Here is a 13,500-nt window from a genome sequence, read left to right as displayed (position 1 = left end):
ATTCACTTCAGTCTTTCCACTGTGTGCCAGCCTAGTCCGCTGTAACTAGCTCTGACGTCATAAATATTGCGCAATACTTTAAAATGAAGTAAATAACCTGAAACGTTTCTAGCATGTCAGGAGTAACACAAAATCAATATGTGTTGGATATCAGCTGGATGTTTTTCTGTAAAAATCATTGGCACAACAGAAAAGAGCTAGAAACTTAAAAATTTATATTTAGATTCCTTTTGCATAATAATTTAGTAGAAACAGTATTCTGGATCTCACAAATTAAAATTTTAGTTGAAATTCATGATTTTCTGGTTTTTGTCTTAGAAATTAAGGAAGCAAGATAGATGAAATAGGCGAATAAATAAAGCTAGGATGTTTAAATTTAAGCAGAAGTGAGATCCGCTATAATCATAAAGATGTGAGAAGTTTCAACTGAATAACTATAAAACTATAGTGATAGCGTATCTCCAAAGGGCAAGTTCAGAGCTCGTCTACTGCGTGTAGTGTAATTAAATTCATTATCGCGCCCAAAATATTTGACTTAGCCATGTCAGACTTTTATTATGATTACTTACCTGTGTGATGATTGCACATTTAAATTGAGTGCTTCATCGGCCATCAGCAAAGGAAGCAATGATTTATTCGATAACTTAAAGTGGTGCATTACTAGCCCAGCGGCTAGTCGGGAGAGCAGATTTGATCAGGCGTTCCCTTAGACGTCCGCACCGCGGCTTTATATGTAAGAACGCTGCGCGAGAGGAGAAAGGCCACAGTTCTCTCCAGACGCTGATTAGCGCACTACAAAGCCGGGAGTCGCGTCGCGTCGGTATTGTTGATATAAACAGCCTCGGATGCAGTAATAAGTTACTCGGGATACGTGTAACCATGAAATCGTTTTCGAGTGAAGTGTTAATTTTGGGATGACGTTAATGAGCTATCTTTAGTTTGCATATGTCGTATTTTCACGTGCCGCCGCAGGATAGACATTCTACTATTATTAGCGTGGCGTTGGATGAACATTATCATCAAATTATGGCGAGCATTCACTTAAACATTTAATTTGACAGTTATAGTTGCATCAGCGCATTAGACTCTGAACTGCTCTGGCAGTTGGATTGTGTGGATTCTTTTTAGTCTGTGACTTTCAGAATACAGTGAACATTTTAGAGAGAATGGTTTTTGATTATGAATCCCAGACAATCTCCAAATTCGTCAGAGCTATAAGCTGTAGCTATAAATGCATTTCTCAGATGAAGTGGGCACTAGGAATTCTAATTACAGGCTTCACGTTTTGCTAATCACTTTCTGGTTGCCAATATTGTAGTTAGAGAACCAGTGTTGAGAACGGCAAACAACAGCATTAAATAAATAATAGGAACATTTTAACAATTATTCCACCTTCCGCCCCACAACTTCAAACAATGGTTTGTTACTCTGCTACAAATAAGTGATTATAGGGAATTGCTGAATAATAGAGTGATACTCATGTTGCACTTTTTAAGAAGATTTTACCACTTTAGAAATTGATTATAAACTTAGTTGAAGTCGAAGCCCATTTTTTTGGCGTGACACTGGTTTCTATGTATATAAACAAATTATTTTGGATGTATGTTGTTGAACGAAGTGGAGCAGAATGAAAGCAGATCCATCTATCAACAGTTGCTGAAGCCCGTAGGCAATGTTGTGGGAAGCGCCACTGTGGAAGAGAGTTAAGTGTCTTACAGTTTTCGTAACTTAAATGTAAGTTGGCATCACAGTATGCTAGCAGGGTGTTTTCACATGTTAGTTGACTTCTGCAAGTGGTAGTGGCAGGATGCATGTGTAAGAAATTCTTGCCTGTGGAAACCTGGTTTATGTCTGTAGCGCCAGCTCCCTTTATTACACATCAAATGTGCTTCCACAAGTATGTTGGCTTACTCTAATGGTGGTGGGGGAAAATGCATATGGGTGAGTCATGCATGTCGAAACCTGCCTTAATTTCTAGCAGCACTGAGAGGTTCAATTACTAAACTTTGAAAAAACACAGTACATCCAATTTTCAGCTGCAAAAACTACAGTTCCTTCAATAAATATCAAAGATCAACAGAAGTCAGTAAACAGGGTAGAGCATACTAAGTTTTTGGGTGTACATATAGATGAGAATTTTAATTGGAAAATTTATATTTTGGATTTTCTAAAGCGACTAGATTCAGCAAATTTTGCGATCAGAATAGTTGTCAGTTTTGGAGATGTAGAAATTAGTAATCTAACATACTCTGCATGCGTTCACTCTCTGATGTCATACAGAATAATATTTTGGGGTAACTCAACATTTAAACAAAAAGTATTCACTGCTCAAAAGAAAGTGGTTAGAATAATGTGTGGGGTTCACAGTCGCACATCTTGTAGGCATCTTATTAAAAGATTGGAAATTCTTACAACAACCTCACAGTACGTTTACTCACTAATGAAATTTGTTCTCAACAACTTGGACCAGTTTAAAAACAACAGTGACATTCATGAGTATAATATCAGAAAAAAGAAACTCTTACACTATCCTTTACTGAGCCTATCTTTGGCACAGTAAGGGGAGAAATATGCTCTTTCTAAAAATTTTCGACAAATTACCAGATGAAATAAAATGTCTGACAGACAGCAGTAATAGCTTAAAAAATAAATTGAAATCATACCTCCTTGACAACTCCTTCTATACCATAGATGAATTCTCGAATAGGAATAAATACATCTATAAATATAGTGTATGCATTTATGGGAATGGGATAAATTATAGAAATATTAATCTTTAACTCTGTATATAATGTGCGTATATATATATATATACATATATATGTATGATGTATTAAAAAATCTTGTTTCATATGTGCATATCTTGTGCACTTAGCAAGTTCCAGATCATAACGGCTACCGTACCGCGTGATTGGTCAATGGAACACGCAACCAACTAACTAACTAACTATAATATTGTCAAACAGTCGATATATCTGCTGACCATGGTGCATATTGACGTGTTGTCAGTACCAAAAATATTGATGAGCAGCACTAATGGCCCTCAAAATATTCTCAGTATTGCCAGTACTTGCTGATCGTGTGAGGTCAAATATTGATGATTAGGCAATATTGTTCTTTCAGATACTGGAAAAGCTTCATGAACCACCCACATAGTGTAGTATGCATTGTTTGACCGTTTCCTACCTCATATTGAATATTTAAGTAGTCTTTTAACACAAAAATTTTTAATAGGCCTATGCAAGGGTAATCATTGTATATTCCAATTTATTGTAGTCATCAGAGGATTCTCTGTGAAAGTACTGACTTTATGAATTTGAAAATATAGTAGGCCTATAGGTTGGTTGTTTACATAGCTGTTTGGAAAAAGTCTTCCACTTCTAAAAATGCCTCGTATATCTGCAATGACTAATAAGAGGTCTGCGAAATGAATAATAGTTTTACCAAATTATCACAAAGCGTAAAATATATTTTACATTAGTTACATGAACATATCACTGTCAGGTAAATATAATTGCTTCTCCACTTTCCATACAATTTTATTTAATGTGTTTGTTGATATTACAGAAGTAAACTTTAAGCATTCAATTGACCTCCATGTCGCCAAAAATCTCGGAGTTGCTCCTAAATTCTCGTCGACAGTGATCCAGGACTGGTCCAAAAATAGTTCATGAAATTATTCAGGAACGTGATTCTGATTTCAGTCTGTAAGTTAACACGTGACAAGTTGCTCCTCTTTGTCCGTCATTATCTCACCAATTGCCTCATTTTCGTTATTTTCTGTTCTTACAGCAATATAATTTTGGCACACGCTTTCTTTTGGGTGTTCAACACCTTAGCGTTGTAAAATCGCTTTTCCAGCTGACCATATTGACAATAATATTAATGGTATGTGGCTTGCTTAAATATGTTGAAGCCGGCCGAAGTGGCCGTGCGGTTAAAGGCGCTACAGTCTGGAACCGCAAGACCGCTATGGTCGCAGGTTCGAATCCTGCCTCGGGCATGGATGTTTGTGATGTCCTTAGGTTAGTTAGGTTTAACTAGTTCTAAGTTCTAGGGGACTAATGACCTCAGCAGTCGAGTCCCATAGTGCTCAGAGCCATTTGAACCATTTGAAATATGTTGAAGGTCTGTCAAACTAATGTTGTCAATAAATATTGAAATCGCTTTGGCTGTGTAAAGCCCGGTCCACACGCAACGATCTGTCTGCGCAGACATCGGCGCAGATGTCTGTACGTGCAAAAGATCGCTGCAAATGTGATGTTTTCACACGACTCAAACCCCAATCTACTACTCGCTCGCCATCTGTCGGTGTAGAAATGAAATATCAGTGGCAAGCGACTACACTCCCCGTAAACGTCAAAAATTTAAATCAGTTATTTTGAAATATAGAAATGGAGGAAGTTCTGTTGTGATCTGTGTTCGCAACTTGTGTTGCAAAAAACATTCAGACCAACCGCAGGAAACAGAGAAAGCGGTCAAAATGGTGTAGACAGTGGCTGCTAAAGCGAAAGCAGTTTTCTCACGTAAATTTACTGCGAGAGTTGCAGGGCGAACCTGTTTTGTTTTACATTACCTCGTGTTTCATTTCCTCGCACATTGACACTCCAATTTCATCTTCAATTCTACTCCTGCTTGGTCTTGCGTTTCTTGATCACCAAGAAAGCCAAGCAGATCAAAATAACATAAAGTTGGCTGGTATACTTGATCTACTCCTACACCAGATCTTCTAGATTTCTGAACTTTGGATAACTCTTTTCGGTAAACAGTTCGCTGACAGACTTAATTTACTTGTCTTGCCTCCATGAACCCATCCTTCAGGACAGCGTAAATAGCTTCACATGTGTTGGGTATTATTTCACTCAACGCTTGTTTCGATATTGCAGTTGAAAATTCCAAATCCTTGTAGCTGCTTCCCATGCTAGGAGTCTTAATGTTACCGCCAGCCATTCATGAGGAGAAATTGCCCTTCTCATACAAGATTTTTTCTCATAATATGAGGGGTTACAAGCTTTAAGAGATAATTATAAGTTTCGACATCCATCCGTAAATAATTTCGCCAGTTCGCTACGTAATTATTTTTTTATTACCGTTTCTCTGTTTGCCGAGTCATCAACGGCCCGCAGTTTTTCAATTAGAGCATTGTATGCTGCCACAGATTTGAGAGGTTTTGCTCAAACCTCCAACTCCAACTTCCAGTTTTGCACACACCTCAGATTGGTGCAAATCTTCTGTCCGCCCGCAACGATCTGTCTGCGCAGATGTGATGTGCGCAGACATTAGAGCAGACAGATCGTTGCGTGTGGACGGGCCTTAACCGGACTATTTGAACCATGGAGGTAAGAATAAGGGGAGATGGCGCTACGTATCCCAGCCGTACTACGTTTTGAAGCCATGGGGGAGTGGCTCGCTGCCATGACACACTGACCAAAACATTGTCAGTGTGCTATAGCGCTGCGTGTATTACAGTCGCTAATTGCACCATATACGCATGTAACGTCATCAGATTGGTTGTTTCAAAGTTTTTGTTTAAAATAAAATCTCGGAAAGGCGAAATTCCGCATTTCTTCTGATTAAAAATAGTTTTTAATGTAATATTACGAACAGCTAGCCTTCAATGTAAACGATACAATGTTGTTAATTCAGTAATAAACGTGTATCACAAACTAAATAATAGAAACTGAAAACTAAGTTAGCTATACCTTCCCTCCAAAGCCCCATAAATACATCTTGTTTGTAATACGTACTGGGACATTTCAGTTACGTTACACTACTGGGAAACACTCTTCATTACCACCAATATTTACTGAAATGTGGTACATAGAATGGCAAATCTACACAGTGTCCTATTTAGGCCAGTTAATGTAGTGTTAGCTTTTAATTTGGTACATGATGAAGACAAAGTGAGTTACTCAACACTTCGATTATCGACGATACGTACGTATTATACTGAAACGTGAACTTGAAAACTAAGAATTTAATTCTTTGAATTAACATACCTTTTGCAAATGTTTTGGGTGTGTAGGGAAAACTGATGGTACAGCATTTTCTCGGAGCCTTACTGTTGAAACGGAAGTTCGGTCTATGTGCTCTTCTCGGAAATGCTGAGATCATATAGTGCTCCATTTAGACGCACACCAATTCTTCCTCCTCACGGCATTCTCCCACAGAGCTTTCCGACTTTCATTTTTAGGAAATCTACAGGAGAAAAACACGCTATAGTACAAGTACCGATGTAGCACACGTTCATTCACAATGAAGTTGTAAAATCACACTTAACGAGACAACTTACACATGAAATGTTATTCCCTTCAATTTCGCATCACAATCAGAAAGATTCGTACATCCGAACACCACACAAGTCACCATAATAGCGCAAAATCCTTCCAAAAGTGAGCGACAAGCCTATGCACACAAGCTTAAGCAGCAATGTTTTGGTCGGATTGAGATGGCTACCCTCGGCTTCACCTAGTTTCACAGCTGTGACGTCACGGCGTCTCCCTCTATTCTTAAGCCCGGTCCACACGCAACGATCTGTCTGCGCAGACATCGGCGCAGATGTCTGTACATGCAAAAGATCGCTGCAAATGTGGTGTGTTCACACGACACAAACCCCAATCTACTACTCGCCCGCCATCTGTCGGTGTAGAAAAGAAATATCAGTGGCAAGCGACTACGCTCCCCGAAAACGTCAAAATTTAATTCAGTTATTTTGAAAAATAGAAATGGAGGAAGTTCTGTTGTGGTCTGTGTTCGCAACTTGTGTTGCAAAAAACATTCAGACCAACCGCAGGAAACAGAGAAAGCGGTCAAAATGGTGCAGACAGTGGCTGCTAAAGCGAAAGCAGTTTTGTCACGTAAATTTACTGCGAGAGTTGCAGGGCGAACCTGTTTTGTTTTACATAACCTCGTGTTCCATTTCCTTGCACATTGGCACTCCAATTTCATCTTCAATTGTACTCCTGCTTGGTCTTGGCGTTTCTTGATCACTAAGAAAGCCAAGTAGATCAAAATACCATAATGTTGGCTGGTATACTTGATCTACTCCTACACCAGATCTTCTAGATTTCTGAACTTTGGATAACTCTTTTCGGTAAACAGTTCGCTGACAGACTTATTTACTAGACTTGCCTTCATGAACTCATCTTTCAGGAAAGCGTAAATAGCTTCACATGTGTTGGGTATTATTTCACTCAATGCTTGTTTCGATATTGCAGATGAAAATTCCAAATCATTGTAGCTCCTTCCTGTTGCTAGGAATCTTAATGTTACTGCCAGGCGTTCATAAGGAGAAATTTCCCTTCTCGTACAAGTATTTTTCTCACAATATGAGGGGTTACATGCTTTAAGAGATAATTATAAGTTTCGACATCCATCCGCAAATAATTTCGCCAGTTCGCAACGAAATTATTTTTTTATTACCGTTTCTCTGTTTGCCGAGGCGCCAACTGCCCGCAATTTTTCAATTAGAGCATTGTATGCTGCTGTCTTTTTGTCTCGGTCACTATATTCTTTACCTTTAATCTTCCACAAACATGGGTGGTTTCTGTATATTTCAATGAATTCACTTACAAACTCTCGAGAACACTGACGAGTATCAGCCATTTTAATGCCCTGTGCACACAAATACAAACACTAGACTGAGCAAACAGCTGTTTCGCGCCAGATTTGCGACGATCTCCTGTCCACACGCTCCAACTTGTCTGCGCAGATGTGGTTTGAACCGACAAATTTGAGAGGTTTCGCTCAAACCACCACTCCAACTTCCAGTTTTGCACACACCTCAGGTTGGTGCAAATCTTCTGTTCACACGCAACGATCTTTCTGCGCAGATGTTATGTGCGCAGACATTTGCGCAGACAGATCGTTGCGTGTGGACGGGCCTTTACCTCCATGATTTGAACTGACCGCCTCAATGTCTTTGGTCGTGCCACAGAGCAGGTGAATCTGTGGTATACCTCCTGAACAACGAAACGGGAGGGGGGGACAGTGGTTGTTGCCTTGTTTGAAAAACGGGGAAGATTGACGGCATGAATTGTGGTAAATGCATGTGTTGTAGAGATTGAGGTGATGTGTAACAGAAATTGTGAGCTGTAAGGCGTGGTGGAAGTCCTGTAAAATATTATTTTTTCGTTACACGTTGTTTTTGTGGCGAAGGCAGGTGTGTTTACTGCATAAGTAAGATTGTATAATTTAATATACAGTGTTTTAATATTGCCCCTCTCGTATCTAGAAGACATGGACGACTGGGACCCAATGTCTCATGACTTCACTGATGGCTCTTTCAATACATACATCGATGGACCGGGGGCGAGGATGGACCATAGCCAGCAACCGTGGGCAAGGTGAAAAAACTCAGTATTTAGATTTATGCCTTGTACAACGTGTGAAGAAAGTCCAGTTACTGTTACGGTCGCTTTTGAGCACTCCCGTTTGAGGTTGGCTAATAGTAAGAGATATTTTGACCACTTCGTAATTAGTTTGTTCCTTCACCTATTGTGTCAATGACAATAGAGAAAGATATGAGGGTCAGGGTTAACTTATGTTATAAGTATTACAAGTTATAAGTAGTACTTTTCACAATACATTTAGATACTAGTTTACTACGACTGTGTTGTTGTGACCGCCTGATTTGTAGTATAGCCCAAGGTCTTGATTAGGTTGGAAGTCGAGTTTGGTTGTTATGTAGCAAAACTATTGAATGCTTCATTTAATCCTTGGCTTTATATATGTAGATCTCTGTAGTTCATTTTGCACACTAGACCTATTAGCTGAATTTGTGGCATTTGAATGATGGAGGAAGAGATTAATATTCTAATTTCCAAAATATACTACTGAGAGAATTAAAAAGAATGTACTTAATCTGTTCATAGTTGTTTTACTGTTTCAGAAGTACCCGGAGTAAAGGACCGTTCAAGGTCTATGTTGGCAGTGTACCAGTGGGAATAAATAAGGTATTAATTTTTGTTGTTGACATGTGAACTTTTATTTGTTGTAGTTTCACAAACGGTAGTTATGTCTTTTATTGGCAAGTGTCTCATTGCTGCTAAAATTGGCAACATATAAATACTTGAGGTTTTACAGTAAGAGCTGGAACCAGTCACCTTTTGTTATGATTCGATTCTTATAACAACATAACCTATTTCAAATTGCCTAGTGACTTGTTTTCAAATAATAAACATTTACATTAATTGATTGTAGCATTGTGGAGGCCATTTAAAGTCACTGGTATCCATAAGTTTAATTCAGTCAAATAATACTGTGGGAAACATAATTTGTTTTGTAGTCATGTCACAGCATTAACTAACTTGCCAGCAAGCAGGAACTGTTGCTTGTGGAATTTTGTGTAGTGTTGTGATGTGGCTGGAAAACATGAGTGAATTAGGATTAAACTCATGGATGCCATTAAATTTACATAATCTCTGTAATGCTACAGTCAACCAATAAAACTGTGTACCATGTTAAAATGAGTCACTAGATGATTTGAAACAGGTCCTAATATAATAAAAATTTTGAACCAGCATAAAAGACGACTGCTCGCAGTCCCTGTACCCATCAGGCAGTGTTCCACACTCATAATGTATATAATCTGTTCATCATAAGAATAAACCTCATCTGAACAAACACAAATGCAATGATTGGTCAGAAGCCGTAGCACACATCTGCTGGTGTTATGTTCTAGAAAGTAGGTCCTACTTATGTATTAGTTACCTCATTACTAAGTTACGGTAAATGAAACTTCAAGGTTAATTTTAAATTGACAACTGCCTGAGTTGCTGTTGGAGAGAGTTGCTGACAGAGCCGCGAAATGTTGAAAATATTAAACTTCAAAGTATTCTAGTCACTGTCTCTCCACTGTTGTGCTCAGATTGTTGCACTGTTAATATGCGGTGTGAAAATGGCTGAGGCTGCTTCCTGCTCTGCGGTGAAACACGTGTGTAGAACACGGTTAAAAAGTTACAAGAAGTGGGTTGTTTTTAATGTTTTCATAAATTTACAGAAAAAATTAGTGAGAAAATCGGGTTTGAAGTTTTTTGAAGGACTGTATTGGACACAGTTCAGATTCAAATACACATGGATGTATAGCGGAATTGGTAGCATAGTAGATTGATAATCTGGTGCAGTTCATGGCTCACTGCTTAAAGTCTTGCCTTGGTCATAGTCTTCTTGTTTCTAATTTCATAGGCACACAGAATTCCTGTTTTCATTTCAAATATAATTTCTTCATTATCGATATTTAATGAAAGATTGTTAATAATAGCTGCTTAAATTGAGAAAATGTTCTTGTTGTTGTAAGCTAGGCGGAGTGGCCGAGCGGTTCTAGGCGCTACAGTCTAGAACCACGCAACCGCTACCGTTGCAGGTTCGAATCCTGCCTCGGTCATGGATGTGTGTGTGATGTCCTTAGATTAGTTAGGCTTAAGTAGTTCAAAGTTCTAGAGGATTGATGATCTCAGCAGTAAAGGTCCCATAATGCTCAGATCCATTTGAACCCTTTTTTGTTGTTGTTGTTGTTGTTGTTGTGGTCTTCAGTCCAGAGGCTGGTTTGATGCAGCTCTCCGTGCTACTCTATCCTGTGCAAGCTTCATCATCTCCCAGAACCAACTGCAACCTACATCCTTCTGAATCTGTTTAGTGTTTTCATCCCTTGGTCTCCCTCTATGATTTTTACCTTCTGCACTGCCGGCCAGTGCTAAATTGGTGATCCCTTGATGCCTCGGGTCTAGTGTAGCAGGGGATACAACCCGTCGGCTTTGGACAATGACGTCACAAGTCGCCAGAGAGCAGTTTACCATTTTCGCTTTTGCTGTTATGTTTCAGTTTCGTTTTTTTTTACTGATTGCTTAATAAAGTGGATCTGTTTATTCTATCTCGTGAGATTTTTTTTTTTTAAAAAGCCAAAAAACACTTATCAGCTACTGAAGGGAGCTACAACACTAAGAAGAATCGCTTCTCGTTTGGCGACTTGTGACGTCATTGTCCAAAGCCGACGGGTTGTATCCCCTGCTACACTAGACCCGATGCCTCAGAATATGTCCTACCAATTGATCCCTTCTAGTCAAGTTATGCCACATATTTCTCTTTTCCCCAATTCTATTCAGTACCTCCTCATTAGTTATGGGCTCTACCCATCTAATCTTCAGCATCCTTCCGTAGCACCACATTTCGAAAGCTTCTATTCTCTTCTTGTCCAAACTATTTATCGTCCATGTTTCGCTTCCATACATGGCTACACTCCATACAAATACTTTCAGAATAGACTTCCTGAAATTTAAATCTATACTCGATGTCAACAAATTTCTCTTCTTCAGAAACGCTTTCCTTGCCATTGCCAGTCTACATTTTATATCCTCTCTGCCTCGGCCATCATTAGTTATTTTGCTCCCCAAATAGCAAAACTCATTTACTACTTCAAGCATCTCATTTCCTAATCCAATACCCTCAGCATCACCCGATTTAATTTGACTACATTCCATTATCCTTGTTTTGCGGTTGTTGTTGTTGTTCATATCCTCGTTTCAAGACACTGTCCATTCCGTTCAATTTCTCTTCCAGGTCCTTTGCTGTCTCTGACAATGTCATTGGCGAATCTCAAAGTTTTTATTTCTTCTCCATGGATTTTAATTCCTACTCCGAATTTTTCTTTTGTTTCCTATACTGCTTGCTCAATATACAGATTGAATAACATCAGGGTGAGGCTGCAACCCTGTCTCACTCCCTTCCCAACCACTGCTTCCCTTTCAAGTCCCTCGACTCATATAACTGCCATCTGGTTTCTGTACAAGTTGTAAATGGCCTTTTGCTCCCTGTATTTTACCCCTGCCACCTGCAGGATTTGAAAGAGTGTTCCAGTCAAGATTGTTAAAAGCTTTCTCTAAGTCTACAATTGCTAGAAACATAGGTTTGCCTTTCCTTAATCTATTGTCTAAGATAAGTTGTAGGGTCAGTATTGCCTCACGTGTTCCAACATTTCTACGGAATCCAAACTGATCTTCCCCGAGGTCAGCTTTACCAATTTTTCCAACAATTTCGTTTTTAGAACAAAAGTGAGAAACCTTATACTCTTTCTTTGGACTATGTCCATTATTTTATACAACAGATGTAGTTCCTCTTGAACCAGTGTGATTTCGTATAAAAATGAAAAACAATAATTTTCAAATGGCTCTGAGCACTATGGGACTTAACATTGGAGGTCATCAGTCCCCTAGAACTTAGAACTGCTTAAACCTAACTAACCTAAGGACATCACTCAGATCCATGCCTGAGGCAGGATTCGATCCTGCGACCTTAGCAGTCACGCGGTTCCGGACTGAAGCTCCTAGAACCGCTCGGCCACTGCGGCCGGCAAACAATCATTTTCACAGCATCGAGCATATCAAACAAATACTGCATTTTTACATTTGCCACTGTACCATTATTATATGAATCCAATTGAACTGATCTGGAGTCAAGTTAAGGGATTTGTCGAGAGAAGTAACAAGACTGTTAACCTGCCAGACATTAGAACTAATACATGTAGTTTTTTCACTTGTCACTGCCTAATGCTGGTGGAATATAGAATCACATGTCATAAAAGTAGAGGATAAAATGTGGCACTTGGGTGGCTTCCTGGATTCTGTTGTTGATCGACTCATTATTGATGCAGCAGATGACAGTTCTAGAACTGAAATGTATTTCTTGGATTCAGATAAGGAATGAGCTAAGAGATTACCAGGCAACTTACTGTAATTAATACCTTCTGTGGCGTCAGTATTCACTAATATGGGGAAATGCCTGCGTTATACTTTTGCATCCTACATAGCGCACTCAGAAAAATTACGCTGTGTTTAAGTAGGGAATTTTCATCACTCTTGTTTGCAGTGAGACTGCAATGTGAGGTGGGAACAAGAGCATTTTATGCTTTTCGTCTGGCAACCCAAAAAGCATGCAGTAGTGGTGTTTTGATGAATATTATTTCATTTGTTTTAAAAGTGAAATGATATTCGAAGCTGTATTGTTGCTCTGCTCATCTTTTTTACGCCTGAACTCCCTAACTGCTCACATCATTGCAGGTTAGTGTGTCCAGCTGGCTGGCCAGTGCCGTCAAAGTTAAATGCGCTGGTAAAGCTGTTGGCCTGTATTATCACTGACTGTGTGCATGCAACATAGCATAAAGTATATCCTTATGATTGTAGTTGACTGTACTGGACACAGCTTGGCTATCGCTCCACGTGAAACGAAATCCAATGAGATTCTAGCAAATGCTGAAGAATACGTGATGTAATGTTTACATCAGGTTTATTCTTATGATAAACTTATTATAGTAGTTCCAGATATTGTTCCTGTTAAATGGAAGAAAGTGATATGTTTAAGTTGTGCTTGAAGCAGGATTGATTGTGACAGAAGATTATTTTGCTAGATATGTCAAAAATATACTTCCACTGCTGTTTTGGCAAGACTGTATATAAAACTTACTCCATTTGAATATGTAGAGAAGTCCATGTACAAATGTAGTTCATT

The 13,500-nt window shown here is 39.0% G+C and overlaps 1 protein-coding gene across 1 annotated transcript in view; it reads left to right on the top strand.

Moving 5' to 3' along the window:
* The first annotated feature begins 8,001 nt into the window (after window positions 1-8,001).
* The window catches only part of LOC124794622, a 212,408-nt gene continuing 206,909 nt past the window's right edge, over window positions 8,002-13,500 (top strand). Inside the window, exons 1-3 of the mRNA XM_047258114.1 lie at window positions 8,002-8,040; window positions 8,237-8,345; window positions 8,891-8,954. Coding sequence (XP_047114070.1) covers window positions 8,031-8,040; window positions 8,237-8,345; window positions 8,891-8,954 — 183 coding nt within the window. The 5' untranslated portion in view covers window positions 8,002-8,030. The remainder of the gene's footprint in view (window positions 8,041-8,236; window positions 8,346-8,890; window positions 8,955-13,500) is intronic.

Source organism: Schistocerca piceifrons, chromosome 4 (assembly GCF_021461385.2).
Source record: "Schistocerca piceifrons isolate TAMUIC-IGC-003096 chromosome 4, iqSchPice1.1, whole genome shotgun sequence".
Lineage (NCBI taxonomy): Eukaryota > Metazoa > Arthropoda > Insecta > Orthoptera > Acrididae > Schistocerca > Schistocerca piceifrons.
The sequence above is the reverse complement of the archived record's forward strand: the minus strand, read 5'-3'. Positions and strand labels throughout refer to the sequence as shown.